Below are 20,154 nucleotides of genomic sequence, written 5' to 3' on the forward strand. Positions count from 1 at the left end.
AAACAAGTAGCAGAGATTGGATTTATACCTGAAATTAACTCCGACAAAGCTTGTGCCTATTTAACACTATTCCAGGCTGTTTTCCTAGTTAGAACTCACCACTAGAGGCTGTATAACACTTAGCAAAATGTCTGGTACCAAGTAGTTACTTAATCATATTTGCTACATTAATATAAATACAAAAAGAGTTCATAGTCTTCCTTTTGGAAGGGACCACAATGATCTAGTCTTCCACTGAAGAAAACCAAGGCTCAGAAAAGGTAGACTGGGTCACAGAAGACAAACAGAAGGAAACATCAGTCTCAAGGTCCAGATCCTTGGAGACCGATTCCACTGTCCATCTTGCTTACCTGGGCGGAAGCCAGGCAGAGGTGAGAGGGGCAGGGAGGGCAGTTAGAAGCGAACAGGACAGTATTCTGAGTTGGTGCCCCAGTCCACTGTGTCTCAAACTTAGATGATGATCCACCTCCACCTGGAGAACTAATCAAACACATACAGGCCTAGGTCCTTTTCAGACCTAGCGTTCAGGTGCTGGTGGGTAGGGCATAGGTATAAACTTGAAGACAGTTGTGGAGTGGATCCTAAGGCTGAGCCAAGTTTCAGAGCAGCCAGTTCAAAGTTCAGTCTCGGCACCACCTCCCCATCCTTTCTAGGAAAGAAAATCCAAGTGATGGACTTGGATCCAATCGGCTGTAGCGGAAGGGTAGGCTACCCCTTTCGGGCAATGAATGGGAGGCCAAAAGAGGAGAAAAGTTGGACAGGAAAGGCAAACTGAATCATGTCTCTGCTACAATTAGGATGAGTCACTTTAAGGCGATCTAGAATGCTCACCTGAACATTCTCAAGTATGTAAAGGAATTCAAAATAGAAGCATCTCCTAACCAAAACTCTTGCTAAAATTTCAAGAACCAATTAGAAGTACTGTATTTGTTTGGCTAGAATACTGACCTCCCCCAGGGCTTTTCAATCCCTAGCTAAACCCTCGAGGAGCTCTGGAACTATCTCAAAAGAAGCTGGCAGCAATTCCAACCACTGCCCCCACTGCCATGGGTCACTGGCTCAGATACTCTCTAATTTTCCTTGCCCACAGTGAGGTATATAAGCTGCACCACGGACACTGAACCTGGTTTCAGAATGACTCCTGGGGGGACACATTCACAAAGGACAGACAGTCTGGTCTTAGATTGCTCTCTGTGGACTTTTACTGCCATATTCTTACTACTGATCCAATGCCCGGCCACTTGGCCAGTGCTGTGGACTCTCTATTCTCTCTCTCATCCACCACTACCCTGTTCCAGGAGCAGGGTGTGGCCTACTTGGAGCAGGTGGCAAAAATGAAATGAGGCCTGGGTAAGCAGCAGAGACATAGCTAGGGTGCTGAAGGTGACCATCAATACCACCTATGGGAGTGGCTTGCAGTTCTAAAAATTCACAGAGCAGAATTAGAAACTGTTGAATGTTGAGTTGGTAGCTGTCTTACAGATAAACTGTTCCTATTCTATATTTTATAGACCAAAATATGAAGTTCAAATGAATTTCAACTGAAAATAAAATATTATAGGGGTGCCAGGGTGACTCAGTCAGTTGAGTGTCTGTCTTGAGCTCAAATCATGATCCTGAAGTCCTGGGATCAAGTCCCACATCAGGCTCCCTGCTCAGTGGGGAGCCTGCTTCTCCTTCTCCCCCTGCTTACACCTCTCTCTCTCTGTCAAATAAATAAATCTATAAAAAGAAAAGATTATAGAAGCATGTGTCTACACAGTTTTTAAGGATAGCATGAAACTGTCCTTATGTCCTTATGAAACTACTTAAATACATGTTGTTATATCCACACAATGAAATATTCTGAAGCCTTTAAAAAGGATATTAACAGAGAAGGATGTACAAGATACCGGGCTGAATGTAGATTACTAACTTTGTGTTTGGAAAAAAAAAAAAAAAAAAAAAAAAGAAAGGCAGATATATATCTGTGTGTGTTTACAGACCAAGAATGGTGTCCAGAATGGTGTCCAGAAATACTTCAAATTGGGTAAAGTTAATCCTGGGCATTAGGATTGCAGAATTTCATTCTGAGGTCTTTTTGTAATGAGCCTGTACTATTTTTTATAACAAGAGGAAGGAAAAAGATTTCCACGTGGGGAAAAAAAAATGAACACCAGACTTTCTACAACTACTTCCTCCTATGAGACTAACTCTCTCTCTAAGGCTTTGTTAAACACTGAAGTGAACATCAGGCATACTCATTTAATGTCTCTCCTAAGGAAACAGCTCCTGGGTCTCTTACAAACAAACTTCTCGAACAATGATCGGACACACACTGCTGTGTTTCAGAGCATTAAAAGGCTTTCAATATACACGTAAACACAGAAAGAGAAAGGAGAGTCCGACAGCCCATCACATGGAATGGACTCATTCTAATTTTCTTTTTCTTTTTTTTTTTTAAGATTTTATTTATTTATTTGTCAGAAAGAGAGAGAGAGAGAGAGAGAGAGCGAGCACAGGCAGACAGAGTGGCAGGCAGAGGCAGAGGGAGAAGCAGGCGCCCCACAGAACAAGGAGCCCGATGTGGGACTCGATCCCAGGACGCTGGGATCATGACCGGAGCCGAAGGCAGCTGCTTAACCAACTGAGCCACGCAGGCGTCCCTCATTCTAATTTTCTATTTAAACAAAGCAACTATCAAAAAAATTATTGGGGCACCTGGGTGGCTCAGTGGGTTAAGCCGCTGCCTTCGGCTCAGGTCATGATCTCAGAGTCCTGGGATCGAGCCCCGCATCGGGCTCTCTGCTCTCTAGGGGAGCCTGCTTCCTCCTCTCTCTCTGCCTCTCTGCCTGCTTGTGATCTCTCTGTCAAATAAATAAATAAAATCTTTAAAAAAAAAGTAAAATAAAAAATAAATTATTAATTACTGTGGAACAGCCAGGCTTTTTCCTTCCTTTCTTCCCAATGCTCATCTGGCTTTGCATCATTTCACCACCCTGGGCTTTCACCTTGTAATCTGGTTCTACCACTTACTAGGCACATGACCTTGAGCAAGTTATTCTGGGCCTTAGTGTCCTCATTTCTCAAGCAGGAATGATAAACTTTATCATGTTGTCGTGAAGATTAAATTAATACATGTAAAGCACTTAGAATCAAGGCCCTGAATAGAGCAAGCTTTCGTTAAATACTACCTTAACAGAGAAGTACTTACAACGTGATAATAATTTATTATCATTATAGGGAGGCAAAAGACTAAATGGAAAAGCGAGTGGTAAGAACACCCCAGTCCTTCTGGCTAAGTACAGCTGGTAAAGGGTTAACAGCATTGCTAATAAGGCTAAGAGGAGATTAGAGAATTACCGTGGATTTTAATTATACCTCACTCTCCAAATCCCAAATGCTACAGAGAGTAAAGAGCTGAAATCCCCAAATCCCATTTGCAGGTCAATGGAACAAATTTAGACACTGCTGAGAACATTTTTCAGGCCTAAATTCTTTAGTACTGGATGGGTATGGATAAGCATAGAACTCACTGGCCAGACCACTGGACTCCAGGGACAGGTACTGGCTGCCTCCACCCACGGGGCCCATCTGTTTGTTTATACCTTTACTGCTGTTTTCTAAAAGCAAGGGCAGGAGGGAACGTGGCTGAAAGACAGCATGTGGAGAGAAAACGAAGGTTGTGCAGAGATGGTCTTGAGCTACTGATATTCTCTCCCTCAAAAACCGAGTCACTCCTCAGAGAACCTAGGGTATCCCCTGCCCCTGTAGTAACCCACCACAGCCAATCCGTGCCAGACGCCTTCAGAGACGAGCATATACTGAGCACTGACATTGCTTCTTCTGACACTGTAAGGAAGCCCTTGGGCCAAAACAGTGGTTCTCAAGGACCAAAAGTCCACAGTCAAAAACACTTCCACTCCTAATTAAGGAGCACATGTGTGCTTCAGGAAGGGTCCTAGGAAGGAGGGCTGTGGAGCCAGAGTTATGGGAAACTGGAAATCTTAATAGAAACAAAACAAAGTTAAAAAAAAAGAATGGGATTTTGTATTTACAAATTGTTAAAATTATACCCAGTGCTCAGGAACATGTACGTACCACACCATAACAGAAGAGAACCATTAGAATCACATTCTCATGACCTGGAAGAACAAAATTCTACTGTCCTCTAACGCTCTTGGAATAATAATGTCTTAAGCTGCTAATATAGGTATAAGAAAAAATAAGACAAGGAACCAAAAAAAAGCTAAGTGGAAGAAATTAATCAAAGAAAACACTAAGGAGGTTTTCCCTGAATCATTCAAAAGCGCAATGACCTAGAGATAATCACAACTATGACCAAGTCAGTTTTCTTCTCTGTAGGTTAATAAAAGTAACCACCCTTAATTAAGCACGTACTGATTGATAGATTCTGTGCTAAGTGGTTGACGTACACTATCCACCCCTATTACATATAAGAAAATTGGGTTTTATCAAAGTTAAGCTATCTGCCCAAGGGTTAAGAGAGCTAGGAACTAGCAGATCCATACACACATACGCTTCTGATGACTCACACCAAAGAAAGCCAGGTGCCAACCACCTGTAGTGTTTGTGGTTCATGCAGAACTTGGTCACTACAATTCAAATTAGGCAAATAACATAAAATTAAGTAATACATTTCTTCAAAGCACTGGCTTTACTACTAAAACCGGCTGTATCCACCCACAGAATTTTAATTTTAATGAGTCAATTCTATGACCAGACAGTGAATCAAGGAAAAAAAAAAACAATTAATAAAAAACCCTGTAACAATAAACAGCTTTGAGACACTCCGTTGGTAAAGAACAGAAAGAAATCTGCCGGGAATCCATTTGCTTTATTTTGAATGTGGTAAATCTTATTTAATAGCAAATATTCCAGAATTCAAGGCAGACTGTCTGAAGCTTGAATCTCAAGACTACAGACCATAATGTTTACAATCCTTTCTCTGACAGAGCAGACACATAGCAGGACCACCCCCAGCACCCACTACATGCGGGACTACTTCCGCCATATGTATCGAAGAGGGAGACGTAGGGACTCCTGGGAGCCCAAAATGGTTCTCCTATACTTTACTAAACCTTTACAGGTTTAGGAGAATGCCATCGTGAATCTTATTTGACTCATACAGTGCATCAAATTAGAAGGGGGGGAAAATGACATATTTTAAGACATAAACACTAGTTTGTTTCCATGCTGATAAAGAAAAAATTTTTCTTCTTCATGGAAAAAAAGAAGGTAAGAAGCTATGGGCACGCAGAGTTCCCCTTGTTTTCCACCGGAGAGCAGCTGTCCTCTCAAAGCAAGAGAGAGGATCCTGCACAGTAAAAGCCATTTGCTTACTTAGATTTATATCGTGCCCAGCCCTTCTACCCATTCAAAAAAAAGAAGAAGAAAAGAAAGGAAAAAAGATAGGAGATAACTAGCTGGATATGCCTCCTAAATACATAGAAAATACTTAGAAAGATACATCGTGTATCTCCTAAGGTGACTATACAAGAACAGTGAAAAAAATACCATGCTCCTTTACTCTTTAATATGCTGTTCTCCTACATAAAATGCCTGACTTGGTGAAATACATAAGCTAAATTCACAGGCAAATACATTTTAAGATAAGTCTATAAAACATCTCTAATGGAGACCAAATATTAAAACAAAAGCCAACATTTTGTAGTCAAACATTTTGATGTTTAACTATGATGATCTTTTTTTTTTTTTTTACCAACTGTCCACCATTTGGTTTTTTAATGCAAAATGGAAAATTCAGTCACAAATATAAAACATGAGGAATGTTGAAGTGTGCAGGCCAGAGAATTCAGGTGTCCCTCCACCTACACCTGGCTTTGCCCCAACAGACCCATGATCCAGGTCCAGTAGTTCCCAAATCTATAAAAGGCGGCACTCACCCCAGCAGCTTGATCTCTGGGACCTAAACTAGCTGAAAAAAAAAATTTTTTTTTAAGAGGCTTCACACCCAGAGTGGAGCCCAACACGGGGCTCAAATTCATGGTTCTGAGATTAATACCTGAGCTGAGATCAAGAGTCACGTGCCTAACCAACGGAGTCACCCAGGTACCCGTATCAGCTTATAAATCAAAACTGAATGCCTTAAACTCTTTGATAGTTTAAAAAAAAAAATGTATGCCTGAAGCAGTAACACAGCAGATGAGGATTCCACCAGAACAATGTCTGTCTATAAAACTGATGGTTGTGTAAATACAGTATCCGTGTCAGATACAGAATGATCAAGTTGAACATCAGCTCAGGTACCCTCCCAACCTGGACAAGAACAATTTAAACCGACGTTTCTCAGACAGGAGAAGGCTACATCAAGATAGGCACATGGCAGCCTGGAGTTACCTCTGACACGTAAGTGATCCCTTCCCCAGATCACCTGGTCCGATTACCAGAAGCTGCAGGCTATATATAGTGGCTGTGTGACTGAGACCCGCCGATAAGCTCTGCTCCCAGGAACCAGAAGAGTGTGCGAGCGACAGACGAACGTCAGAAAAGGTCTCTACAGGCTTCCACTCCTACTTCAGCTGCTACAAAAAGCCACTGAATGACAATCTTTGAAACTGTTTCTCAACTTTTGTATTAACACATTGTTTCTCAAAACTAATTCATTCGTAATGCTGTCAACAGCCACAAGACACCTTAAAATGTCCCGTATGTATCTCTAGTTGTTGGAAATACTGTAGGAGATGAGTACTCGTTTAAAGTCAGTCCTGAAGAAGAGAAGAACCCCAAGATGGGGCAGAAGGACAGATAAACTACATCTCCAGGGCTTTCACACACAGGAAAGAAAAAAAAAAAATCACTAAAATTCATAGGGAACATTCTAGAACAGAGAATTAAGAATGGGATCTCTCCCCACAACTGCTGTAGAGCCCAAAAAGTAGATCATGAGTAAGTCATTTAAATCTTTCGTCTGTCTTACTTGCTCCTTAAGACTCTCTTTTCTCTATGGCACAGGCAAGGGCGAGGGGAGAAGAAGCTAACCCAAATGCTGGCTCTAATTACCTACAAAAATAGTGACATGCTGTTACAAGGACATTTTATCACTTTTTCTAGTTTTCTCTAGAACTCCCATCTTAAAATAGTTGAGCAATATTAGCAGTGATACTAAGTGAAAACGCACGCAATAAAAAGGCGACAAAAGTAAAATGGTTAAATGTCTAAGATTTCACGATGCTCGAAGCAAAATTTACAGGATGCCCCTTCCTGACCCAAGCGCAGTCACCCAGAACACCGCACACACTGCCCACCACCCAGAGGTGTCAGTGTGAGCTGTGCCCCTGGGTGCCTAAGCAGGCCAGCCCAGGGCTCCCAGTGGCAGACTTTGGAAAAGCTAGTGTAACAGGAACACAAACAGCTTAGTAGAAAATGTAACCACTTCCAAATTCTCATCCATTAAAAAAAGGATAAAAAAACATAATTACAAGTTCTGGAAACACACACACAAACACACACACGTGGGCAGGCACAAACAAACACGCCCCTTCCTAATGAGTCTGAGAACCACAAATCCACCCCTCCAGCCCCATTTGGGAAGACTGCTTCAGATGACCTGCTTTTCCAAAACAAAGTGGTGTTTAAATGCCGGTCACACCAGGGCCACGTTCTCCAAAGTCTCCTTTGGGTCCCAAACCTCCATTTAGGAGTCTGCCACTGCAGATCTTAAAGGAGGAGATTCCAGTCCTTTGTAACCTAGGCTCCTGCACTTTGTCTGCTGTGAATCATTAACGAAGAAAATGCTGGCGCTTTTACTTGGGGATAGTTGTAGTACAGTTCTTGTAGTCACCTGACAGTGTCTCTTCCCAATTTTCCCCCTCACTGTCCCCTTTCCGATCTGACCTCACAGGCATCATCCCCAAACACCCTCTCCTTGAGATTCTTTGCCCCCTGCTACAAAACTGAAGGCAAGGCTGCATTGCCCCAGGAAATCTAGTTCCGGGTGCCCTCCTAGGAAGGGCTTGCACTGGGGAAACAGCAAGTCCCTGCAAACAGCTGGTCATGCTGGTGCTCTTGTAAATCAACGCTACGTAACGAGCGAAAGAACCTGTTAGTGATACGTTCTAACTCATGTTCACAAAACACTGCAAATGCCTGTGTGTGTGTGTGTGTGTTGTGTACAGGTATATGATTTGGGAGGGCAGTGACCTACTTGAGAGAAAAAAATACACCGCATGAAGACGATGTATTGACAGGGTCAGATCGAGAAACGAAAAAGTTCACATCAACAGTTCACCCTTCATCTCTGCCTGGGTATGGCATGTATCCAAGACAGCCCAAGAGCCACACGGAAAGAAGTGTAGCAGTCCAGTTAGAAACATGGATTTTGGAACCAGAGTCCCTGTGTTGTTTGGTTGGTTTATTTATTTTATTTTATTTTAATTTTTATTTATTTGAGAGAGTGAGAGAGAGAAAGAGAGAGATCACATAGGATTAGAGGGAGAGAAAAATGCAGACTCCATGCTGAGCAGGGAGCCCGGGATGGGGCTTGATCCCAGGACCTGACCAAGCCACCCAGGTGTCCCTATTTATTTGTCTTAAAAGTAAGCTCTAGGGATGCCTGGGTGGCTCAGTTGGTTAAGCAGCTGCCTTCGGCTCAGGTCATGATCCCAGCGTCCTGGGATCGAGTCCCACATCGGGCTCCTTGCTCGTCAGGGAGCCTGCTTCTCCCTCTGCCTCTGCCTGCCATTCTGTCTGCCTGTGCTCGCTCTCTCTCCCTCTCTCTCTCTGACAAATAAATAAATAAAATCTTAAAAAAAAAAAAAAAAAAGTAAGCTCTAATACCAGTCTCGGGCTTGAACTCATAACCCCCAAGGTGAAGAGTCTTATGCTCTACCAAGCAAGGCAGCTAGGCTCCCTGGGTTTAAATACATTTTCCCATCCCAATCAAGTTACTCCTTCCTCTGTTTCCTCATCTGTAAAATGGGAGCAATCACAGTGCTTATGTCATCGGGGTGCCATGAGGATTACACGAGCCACATTTGTAAAGTACTGAACTAGGGTATGTAAGTGTCTATTAATTGCAGGGCCACATAGGTATTCAGCCATGCGAACTGCTAAAAGCAATAACCTCCTCTGTCTCGGTGGCACAGTTTAAAATGGGTTGGCAAGGAAGGACCTGAAGATAAAATGACACATCACTCGAGTGGGCATGAGATTGCAAAAGTGCTGCGAAACATTAGACTGAATCTAGTCACCAAAATGCTGGACTCCCAGTTAATCTTTTAGAGCCTGGTACTAAAATATGCCTAACTGCACCGTCACGTTCCTGTATAGTAACTGAGAGTTCCAGACCACGTCTGGCCTCTCTGGGTGACCTTGGGACACACACTCTACCTCTCTGTGCCTGGACCATTTGAAAACTAAAGGAATTAAATTATATGTTTGATCTCTATGGCCAAGCTCTGACAGTCCCAGGAAGGTGGTAGCCTAATCTTTATGAAAATTTTGAAATAAAAAGAAAAACTAATAGACATTTTTGTAGAATTTTTAAAAAAGTCACTAATGGGATAAAAAGCAAACTCTCCTCCTTTTCTTTCCCTGTGGGGCAAAAATAAAATTAGAAAATAAAGTCATCAGACTTGCCCTCATACTTCCATTTGACCAAAGAAGCAGGGCCAAGACTGGCACCCACTCGAGGACCCTGGTGGGGGCTGCCTCAGGTCTCTGGCAATGGACTCAGTATAGGAGGGCACACACAGCACGAGCTCCAGGGGCGTCTCTTGGAAAGACTCTGATTTGTGCAATGCCCCTGGAAGCAGGGCTGCACCAGCAAAAAAAGGCCCCATGTTAGAGGATCCCAAGGTTACAAAATGTCCAGAATAGGCCAATCCATACAGACAGAAAGTAGTAAGTGATTTCTAGAGACTGGGGCATAGGACAAATAGGGAGTGACTGCTAATGGATCCAGTTTCTTTTGGGAGGTGATGGAAATGTGTTGGAATTAGATAGTGGTGACACACGCACAACTTTACGAACATACCAAACACTGAACTGGACACTTTACAAAGGCTAGAATTACACCTCGGCAAAACAATGGGGTGGCATGAGAGTAGATCTACTTCAGTAACAGAGGCTCACACAGAGCAGTGGCCTGCCTTCTCCTCCCAGGAACAGAGCGAAGAAGTCAAGAGATGACACCAATTCTGTCAACAGCTCTTGACAATGAGAAGGCTGGAATTCGATTTCAAGTTGCCTGTGCACGGTGGCCAAAGTCTGGAATCGTAGAAGAAGATCTAAGGCCGTGCTCCCGAAGGGAAATGGTGTACCAGAAAACAAGAGTAACCAGTAGGAACGGGGGCCTCTTAAGGCCCTAAATGCCCCTCCATGAGTGGAGGCCAGGCCTCCAGCCATCTGGGTTCCAACACCCCACCCCTGACCCGAAGCCAGGTACACTGGGGTCCCACCCACAGTTTTCCCAGGAGTGAGTCCTAAGACAAGCCAGGAAGCCATGGGAGCTTTTCCAAACTTGACTTCTGTGCTCTGCAGCCTCTAAGCCCCGTGCTGACCATTATGTGGTGTGGGCCTCCCCGAGACGGACGAAGAGGAGAGGAACCAGCAGGGAACCAGAGCAGATGCTGAGAAAGGCCGAGACTGGCAAGAGTTGGGCAGGATGGCCACTCCCTTCCAGGGTCACTGCAGCCACAATGACCTTAAGATATCCATCATATCACGTCACTCCCTATTTCTATTTAAAATCCATCCAAGACCATCAGAAAACCTGCAAACTCCCTTCAACCACCTGGAATCAATGCGCCCTGACCCTCTGGCCATGGGCCCTGGCCACCGCTCTTGGGCCCCCTCACCTCTCTCCAGGCTTCCAACGCCCAGCTCCTGGCACCTGTGGCACCTCCACCAGGCTCTGCTCTTGGCTCACCTGGCACTTTCTCAAGCCTTAAGTCAAACAGACTCTCAGAGAAATATGTGTGTGTGTGGGGGGTTCTTCCTGCTATTCCCTACCCCAGCTCACTGTCCATTTTCTTCACTGCTTACCTCCCACCCTCGGTCAGCATGGGACTACTCACCGCAGCCTACCATGGCAGACTGTGCCCTCACAGAGAACGGACAGCATGTCCACCCAGTCCCCAGAGCAGCTACTGGGCTGCTACCACTGGGCCTGGAGTGTGGCTGGATTCGATTCTTGCTAAACAGAGGAACCCGCACTCTCTAGAAGAACTCTGGCTGGGGAGCACAGGGAGAATTATAAGGCGCAAGAGAACAATTAAAAAGAAGGGGATCACGGGTCACATTTTAAGTAAAACGGACTCAGGTGCCACTAACAATACCATTTGCAACGATTTTCTGACAATCACACAATGACACCGGTTAAGCAATGAACAAACTTGATCAGACGAATGTCTAACACTGACTGCCTCAACGTTACTCACTGGGGGTCTGTTTGCTTTATACCGTGCTCACAATCCCATGTCACCTTGACACAGCAGAGGTCAGGTAGGGTCCCAGGGTCAGCAGGCCATTTTCCCCTCCCTTGCAGCCCATCGAGTGTAACAAGCCGCTCCACATCGGGGGCTCAAAACATGGGTCGACACTGGACTCCTTTACAGGCTGTAAAAGATCAAAGAGCCTAGGACCCCCCCAATCCCAGGCTGCACCCCATACCAGTTACACTAGAACCTCTGGAGGTAGGGCCCAAGCGTTAGGATTTTTGAAAGCTCCTTCAAGTAACTCCGATGGGCATCCAAGGCTGAGAACCATTGTTTTAGGGAGAAGTCCAAATACCACAGAGAGCAACCTTCACTTAATTCCCGTATGGTCATAGAATGTTCTCTTTAATTTAAAGGTGAAAGAGTTGGGCCTATCAAAAGGAAGCATCCTGTGAATAAATACCACTCTAGAGATACTCATCATTTCCTGAATTTTTGCTGCAATCATTAAATTCCCTTTATAAGATTTTTAGCACTTTTCCAGCTCCTAGTATGGCATACTACAAATGTCCCTTTGCCTCAGAATATTCAACTAGAAAAGAAAGTATATATACTTGGTGAATGGAATAATTCTAAAACGGGTAAAACCCATGTACCTGACACACTTAGAAATATGAATATCTTTATCATTTCACAGAATTCTGAGCAATAGACAGGAGCATTTAGCTTCCTGGAAGTAAAAAGAGCCAATTCTATTCAGTTGACTATGCAGAGAATGAAAGAATGACTACAAAAAAGTGATTAAAAAGAAAAAAAAAACCCTGAAATTGACTTGCTTTAAAATTGGACTAAAAAAGAGATTCCTGCTAGAATTAATCCACTTCAGATCAAGGAGAAACATACCGGAGTTCCGCCCATAGTCACATCAGCTTCTGCCCACACCTGGATCTACATACCCCACCTAGGAACAGACTTTTAGTTTATGAAAGCCCACACAAATGACCTCATCACACTAACAGAGAAGGTTATGTTTCTCACAGGGTTATGTGCCAAACGGTACTGACATGGAAAAGGATTTTATGCTGCTCAGTATTTCCAAATATCCATATTCCTTTTGGTTCAAAATTACTCAAGCAGCAAGGCAGTTACTCAAGTGCTACCCCGGATTTGTTCAAAATGGTATCAACAACCTCTAAACCATGAACCTGAATCATGCTTCAAACTTTTTTTCCTAAACTTTTATTAAAGGAACTCTTGTAAGCGGACTACACAATCAGAAGAAAAGTAAAGGAATGTACTTTTATGTTATTTTGTCTGAGAGCACAGACACATCACCCACGCCACTTTGAATCTGTGTTGCCTCCAAACTTTCCATACACACCATATTATCAGTCGATTACATTTTATGAAAAACCATTCTTCCTGCCCCTTTTTGCAGTGACCTGAAAGCCATACCAGTTTTCCTGGTTTGCCCTTCTTTGGTATACACATGTAACCTGGGTGGTACTTAAACAAGTAATGCTGGAAGAGGGTAAATGCTTTTCTCACCATGAAGACAAGAACTCCAAACTCATAAGCAAGTAGGAGCCTAACATCGTCAGACTTTATGGAGTGATTCCAAGTGATTCTGCACCAGGAGAATACAGTAACTTCAATTTAACTGCTCAAATCAGAACTCACGTCTACGTGTTTCCTCCTTTCTAGCCAAATACTAAATTCTAGCTTGTTCAGTAATAGACACAGGATGTAATACATGGGTTATCTGTGTGTTAGCCTCCCAGCTGGAAAGTTCTTCCTCCTTTATGAGTGAGAAAATTTGCAGAGACCAATTCAATGAAAGTAAGACCCACCAGCTTTCTTGGGTAGAGCTACAGACTAAAACAACTTATATGTGGCAAAAATTCTGATTTGAATGAATGAAAACATGAAATTGTAGAATATTTTCAAAATAAATACTGTAGAGTGAAAACCTCAAATAGGAAAAAATTCAGATCCTAATCTGCTAAGATTCATTTTTAAGTTTAATTACATAAATGAGTCATTTATATAACCAAGGAGTTATATTAGGAATGCATCTTTTTTTTTTTTTTTTTTGAAGATTTTATTTATTTGTCAGAGAGAGCACAAGCAGGGGAAGCAGCAGGCAGAAGTAGAGGCAAGCAGAGGGAGAAGCAGGCTCCTCGCTGAGCAAGGAGCCTGATCCTGGACTCCGTCCCAAGACCCTGGGATCATGACCTGAGCCTCCCCGGTGTCCCATTAGGGAAGCATCTTACAAGGTTCTTTTTGGGGGGCGCCAGGTGGCTCAGTCAGTTCAGCATCTGCCTTGGGCTCAGGTCATGATCCCCGATCCTTGGATGGAGCCCCTAGTCCATTGGGCTCCCTGTAGGGAGCCTTCTTCCCCCTCTCCTCCCCACTAGAGCTTTCTGGTGCTATCTCTACCTTTCTCTCTCTCAAATAAATAAAATCTTTTTTTAAAAAAAGGCTGTTTTTGTTTATATACGGGCAAGTGTTCTCCATTTGCCTTTAGTAAGTGGCTAGTCTTTTCAAAATCAAGAAGGCAAAATTCTCCCCAGGTTCTGAATTAACGGTAATTCTGAATTAGGAGAAGTCTCATTTGATGGGGTTTTACTCTCAGACATGTAAGTATAAAGTGAAATTAAAATAATTATTAAAATAATTATTAAGAAGAAGGGATCAGCTCTCTGTACCCAGCTGAGATCTCCCTAGCAGTAAAGGCAGGACGACTTCGTTGTAGCACTTTCCATCGGAGCGCGTGTATTACAAGGGACCCGCCCAGCCAGCATAATCCGATGAAATAAGCATTTCAGCTAGTCATCAGGAGATCGGGCATCAAGTAAAGGCTCTAAAATGTGTGACCTTAAGCACCTTCTACCTTCTGTGCACTGACCGCTCTCACAGGAAAATGGGGATGTGTACTAACTAGGACAGGCCTGGTTGGGGGATGGGGAGGGGAGGTAGGGAGGGTTGCAGGGGGAGCCACTTACGAGACGTAAGCTGGGTAGCCAAATCCTATCAAGTTGCAGAGGAGCGAGGCTCCATAACCGAACACCAGGTACAAAGCCACCAGCCCGATGACACCTGGAGACACGAGGAGAGAAATGGGTCCCCTGGCACAGAAGGCGTTAAGCCGGATAGCCCCCGCCCACACCGCGAGGCTCGGCCTAGTGCGGGCGATCGAGAAAAACAAACCGCCGTAAGGCTGGGCCCGGGCCTTTCCCCGGCTTCGCAGACCGCCTGGGGACAGCCCCTACCTTCGTGCCATTCCCACTGCCCCCCTCCCGCAGGGGTCCCCCGCCGTGCAGCTCACCGGCCTAGGGAACCGCGATCCACAGAGGATCTGGAGAGGCCCCGACTCCCCCGCCCGCCCGCGACCCCTCCAGTCCCGGGGGACACCCTGCTCGGCGCTGAGCTCTGCCGAGAGCCGGGCGGGACCATGCCCGCGCGCCCGCCCGCAGGACGCCCCCACCACTCGGCGCCAAGTCCGTGCGCGGCCCCTGGGACTCGGCGCTCGGCCGCGGGGACAGACACGTCAGCGCCGGCCCTCTCCGCGTCCCGAACACCGGCCATCCCCCCCCGCCCCCGCCCCGGTCCGGGCGCCCCAGCGGGGTCTCCGGCCCCCCGGCCTGCCGGGACGGCCAGATCGATCCCGAGGATGCCCTCGCCCCCATCTGTCACACACACCCTCTCCTCCGAACCCCCTTCCCGCTCGCTTCCCCAGCAGCTGGTGCCGCGGCCGCTCCCCGGGCCCGGCCACCCGCGGCGACCGCGCACCCACCGAGCGCGAAGTATCTCCGGTTCACGCCGGTCTTGGCCTCGAGCTTGGCCAAAAGGTCGGTCATGCAGTTCTTCTCCTGCAGAAACCGGTCGAACCTCTGTCTCATGGCCGCAGACATGGCGAAAACCTTCGCGCCGCCGCCCGGACTGCTCCTAGTGCGGGTGGCCGCAGAGCCGGGTGACTGGGACGGGGGCGGAAGGCGGGAGGCCGGAGGCGGGAGGCGGGCGGGTCCCGCGCTTGTCGACGCGTCCCCCTCCCTGCGCGGCCCCCCCTCCCTGCCCCGCCCCGCTGCGGGCGCCACACCCGGCCCGGGCCGGTCCTGCGCTTCCCCGGCGGCAGAGGGGGGCCGGAGCTGCAGCGGCTCCCGGCGGGGGGACCGTACCCCGCATCTAGCCGCCTAATTCCGCCGAAGGTAGAGATGAGCGATGACTCCTGTGAGCGCCTCGCGCAAATCGCACTAGTGCAAAAGCAGGTGGTAAGGGGGAGGCCGGCGCCCCTATTGCTCCCACCCGCCGCATAGTGAGACTGGTTTGAACGGGTCTGTACCGCTGTGCTGACCCCGCCAAGGCATTTAAATTTAGCAACGGAAATGTACGACCAACCCCGAAAGAACTCTTCGTCGGAGACCTGCTTCCCCCCTCGTTGCTGGAACTCAGCATAGCTTTTCCCAATAGTCTTGGTGCAAAGACCCTTGAAGAGACTTCCCAAACCCTCCTACGGGGGAAATGGGTTCCGGGAAAGCGCTGCACTACCGAAACCTTGCTGTGGTGGAGTTGAATTTGATTGATATCTGATATCCTGGAAACGTTTCCACCCGCCGTGGGGGAGACTAGTTTGTCCTTGCCTACAGCAAAATTACCCGGAAGGAGGAAATCCAACACTCGGGGCAGGGCCTCCCTTGGCTACCATCAGAACGTCTTCCTCTACTTAAACCTTGGCTCTGGTTATCTCTCACCACACTATTTAAGGAAACTCCTTTTGAAATTATTATCTTTGTGACTCCTATGATCTACACAACGGAGGTAGAGTTTTCCTCATTGCTTAAACTTCAAAGCTTCGGGTTCCTTACAGACTAGGGCTCGCGTTCCTCAGTTAAAGCCGCACACCAGCTGGGCCAAAGCGCTTCCTCTTTGTCCCGCACAACCCCCCTTTCAAACTGGCCTAGCTACAGCACTGCCTTCCACTTCAGCCAAAAAAAAAAAAAAAAAAACTACCTTGCCCACTCCTAACTTTTCCCTTTTATGCTAATTCTCCTTTCTCTTTTCTTCCCTGGAGAGTCTTAGCTCCGTTTTCTCAGCAGTCCCACCACCATCCAGCCACATCAGTGAACAAATTAAACCAAATAAAAAATTAATGAGATTATTGTGATAGCTTCCCAGTGCATTTCTGTCTTTCCACCTACAGTCAATTCTCAGTGTGTCAGCCAGTTGGATCTTCTTAAAAATGTGGGTCAAACTGTGGATTTTGCTCTGAACCATTTGCTCCGCACTGTCAAGTAGCTTTCCATTGGTCAGAGGTGATGTGGTTTATCCCTCTGTCTTCCAATTTCATCTACGGCCTGCCTCCTTGCTGTGCCCAAAACAAGCTGAATGCATTCCTGCCTCTGGCCTTTCATCCTTCTATCTCCATGGTTCTCAACTAGGAGGGTTTTTGACCCATACAGGACATACGGCAATGTCTGGAGACATCTTTGGTTGTTCAAACAGATGGTCACAATGAGAAGTGGTTGCTGCTAGTATCCAGTAGGTAGTGCTGGGGAAGCTGCTAAGGAACCCTGCAATGTACAGGACAGCCCTCCCACAAGGCTGTCCAGCCCTCAATGTCAATAGTACTGCTATGGCGGAACCCTCCTGTATCTGAAAAGCTCCAGGTAACTGCTTAATTCTCTCCTCACACTTTTCAGGTCTTTGCCCAAATGGCATCTCAGTGGGGCCTCCTCCCGATTCTGAATTGTAATCCCCAATGTTCTCTGGCCCGTCTTGCTTTGTTTTGCTCTGTAGAACTTACTATGTGTGGCATTCTATATGTTCTGCTTTTTTTTTTTTTTAAGATTTTATTTATTCATTCGACAGACAGAGATCACAAGTAGGCAGAGAGGCAGGCAGAGAAAGAGGGAGAAGCAGGCTCCCCGCCGAGCAGAGAGCCCGATGTGGGGCTCGATCCCAGGACTCTGGGACCACGACCCGAGCCGAAGGCAGAGGCCCAATCCACTGAGCCACCCAGGCGCCCCTATGTTCTGCTTTTTAAAAAAACATATTTTTAAAAATGATGTTGTTTTATTCATTTATTGTAATTCCAGTATAGTTAACATGCAGTGTTATATTAGTTTCAGGTGTATAATGTAGTGATTCAATGGTTGGATGACTCAGTGCTTGTCGAGGTACAGGCACTCTTGGGGTGCATTGGTGGCTTAGTTAAGCGTCTGCCTCCAGTTCAGGTCATGATCTCTGGAGCCTGGGATCCACCTGCATTGGGCTCCCTGGTCAGCGGGAGTCTTCTTCTCCCTCTTCCTCTGCCCCGCCTCTGCGGCCCCCCACCCTTGCTCATGCTCTCTCTCTCTCTCTCTCTTTCAAATCAATCAATCTTAAAAAAAGAAGAAGAAGAAGAAGAGGAGGAGGAGGAGGAGGAGGTGGAGGGAGGGGGAGGAGAAGGAGGAGATGATGATGATGATGATGATGATGGAGATAAGTGCACTCTTTAATCCTCATTGCCTGTTCTGTACCCACCTCCCCTCTGGTCACCATCAGTTTGTCCCTACAGTTAGGAGTCTGGTTTTTTCCTTTGCTGATTTGTTTTATTTCTTAAATTCCACATCTGAGTGAATTCATACAGTATTTGCCTTTCTCTGACTGGCTTACTTCACTGAGCATTATGCTCTCTAGGTCCATTCATGTTGTTGCAAATGGCAAGTGTAGAGGCCACTTTGGGGCAACAGGCTTGAGCAGTGGTAGCTTGAGTAAGGTTGAAGGTTCCACAGTGACCAAAGTGCTCACAGACCACAGTGAGCTGATGCAAACAGGCTCATTAAAACATAGGCCCTAACCAGGCACAGTTCCTAAGATTACCAAAAAAGAGAAAATTCCATAGGTCCCCATATTCCCTTACCCTACCCTATAACTATAGCCCTTCACCACCACCTCATAGCAGACAGTCTCTCCTTTGCTGTCTTGCCCACAGCACCTTTGCAGTGTATTCAGTAAACTTTCCTCTCCTTTGTTCTGCCTGGGGTGAAATCTTCCACGGCCTGAGCCACAGGCCCCCACCCAATCTGGTTGTCCCACAGCAAGATTTCATTCATTTTTATGGCTGAATGATATTCCTGTGTGTGTGTGTGTGTGTGTGTGTGTGTGTGTGTGTGTGTCTGTGTGTGTAAAACCTCTGGTTTATCCATTTACCTATCAGTGGACACTCTGGCCGCTTCCATAGTTAGGTTATTGTAAATAATGCTGCAGTAAACACAGGGGTATTGAACTAGTGTTTTTGTGTTTTTTTTTATAAATGCCCAGTGATGTGATTACTGGATCAAATGGTCATTCTTTTTTTTTTTTTTTTTAAGATTGATTTATTTATTTGAGAGAGAGAGAGCGTGCACGCAAAGAGGGGTAGGGGCAAAAGGAGAAGGAGAGAATAAATTCTTAAACAGACTCCCTGCTGAGCATGGAGCCAGGCATGGGCCTTGATCCAAGGACCCTGAGATCATGATCTTAGAGGAAATCAAGAGTCAGTCGCTTAAGGGACTGAGCCACCAAGGCACCCCATGGCAATTGTATTTTAAATCTTTTTTGAGGATTCTCCATACTGTTTTCTGCAGTGGCTACACCAGTTTGCATTCCCACCAACAAGGCAAGAGGGTTCCTTTTTTTCCCCAACTTAGCCAACACTTATTGTTTCTGTGGTTTTTATTTTAGCCATTCTCTGACAGGATGAGGTGGTATCTCATTGTGGTTTGATTTGCATTTTCCTGATGATGAGTGATGTTGAGCACCTTTTCATGTGTCTGTTGGCCATCTGGATGTCTTCTTTGGAGAAAAGTCTGTCTTCTGCCCATTTTTAAATTGGATTATTTGGATTTTTTTTTTTTTATGTTGGGTTGTATAAGTTCTTTGTGTATTTTGGATACTAGCCCTTTATTGGATATGTCATTTGCAAATATCTCTCATTTAGTCTTTTAGTTTTGTTGTTTCCTTTGCTGTGCAGAAGCTTTTTATCCTAATGTAGTCTTTTTTTTTTTTAAGATTTTATTTATTTATTTGACAGAGAGAGATCACAAGCAGGCAGAGAGGCAGGCAGAGAGAGAGGAGGAAGCAGGCTCCCCGCTGAGCAGAGAGCCCGACGCGGGGCTCGATCCCAGGACCCTGAGATCATGACCCGAGCCGAAGGCAGCGGCCCAACCCACTGAGCCACCCAGGCGCCCCATCCTAATGTAGTCTTAATAGTTTATTCTTTCTTTTGTTTCCCTTGCCTCAGGAGACAATTGAAAAATATTGCTATGGCCAATGTCAGACAAGTTACTGCCTGTACTCTCTTCTATGATTTTTTTTTTAAAAGATTTTATTTATCTATTTTGTAAGGGCCTATTCAGCCAGAGCAGCCTCACCCCGGTTGAACTGCCATTTTGTTGTAAAGCTTAAATTGATTCCCCCCACCCACAGGGGAAAAGCAAGTCCGGGAACCCAGTCCCAGGTAACAAAAGTCCAAGTACAAGGGTGCGTCAGGCCAGGAGGAGGTATTCAATCAGTGGGGGCGCATACTGTCTCCTAGCTACCAAGGAGTATGGGCCCCCGCCCTTTGGGAGCCTTTTGGCACCAATCCTAACCAAGGTGTGATAGGGTAAATAGGGTAAATTGTAATTCAATTGGTCGCCTAGCATCACTGTGGAGTTTCCTGTGTGTGTTACAATCTCATTGGCCACCTGTGTGTGGCCAGGCCCAACCACATGGCCTTTGCTCTATGAAAGTT

The 20,154-nt window shown here is 45.8% G+C and overlaps 1 protein-coding gene across 1 annotated transcript in view; it reads right to left on the bottom strand.

The window, feature by feature from the left end:
* LOC111148377 (receptor accessory protein 5) overlaps positions 1-15,396 on the bottom strand; it is a 31,542-nt gene extending 16,146 nt beyond the window's left edge. Inside the window, exons 1-2 of the mRNA XM_022504881.1 lie at positions 15,196-15,396; positions 14,405-14,498 (exon numbers count right to left, since the gene is read on the bottom strand). Of these exons, the coding sequence (XP_022360589.1) occupies positions 14,405-14,498; positions 15,196-15,313 (212 nt within the window). The 5' untranslated portion in view covers positions 15,314-15,396. The remainder of the gene's footprint in view (positions 1-14,404; positions 14,499-15,195) is intronic.
* Between the last annotated feature and the right edge of the window lie 4,758 nt (positions 15,397-20,154).

Source organism: Enhydra lutris, unplaced genomic scaffold (assembly GCF_002288905.1).
Source record: "Enhydra lutris kenyoni isolate GAN:26980312 unplaced genomic scaffold, ASM228890v2 scaffoldscaffold19, whole genome shotgun sequence".
NCBI classification, from domain to species: domain Eukaryota; kingdom Metazoa; phylum Chordata; class Mammalia; order Carnivora; family Mustelidae; genus Enhydra; species Enhydra lutris.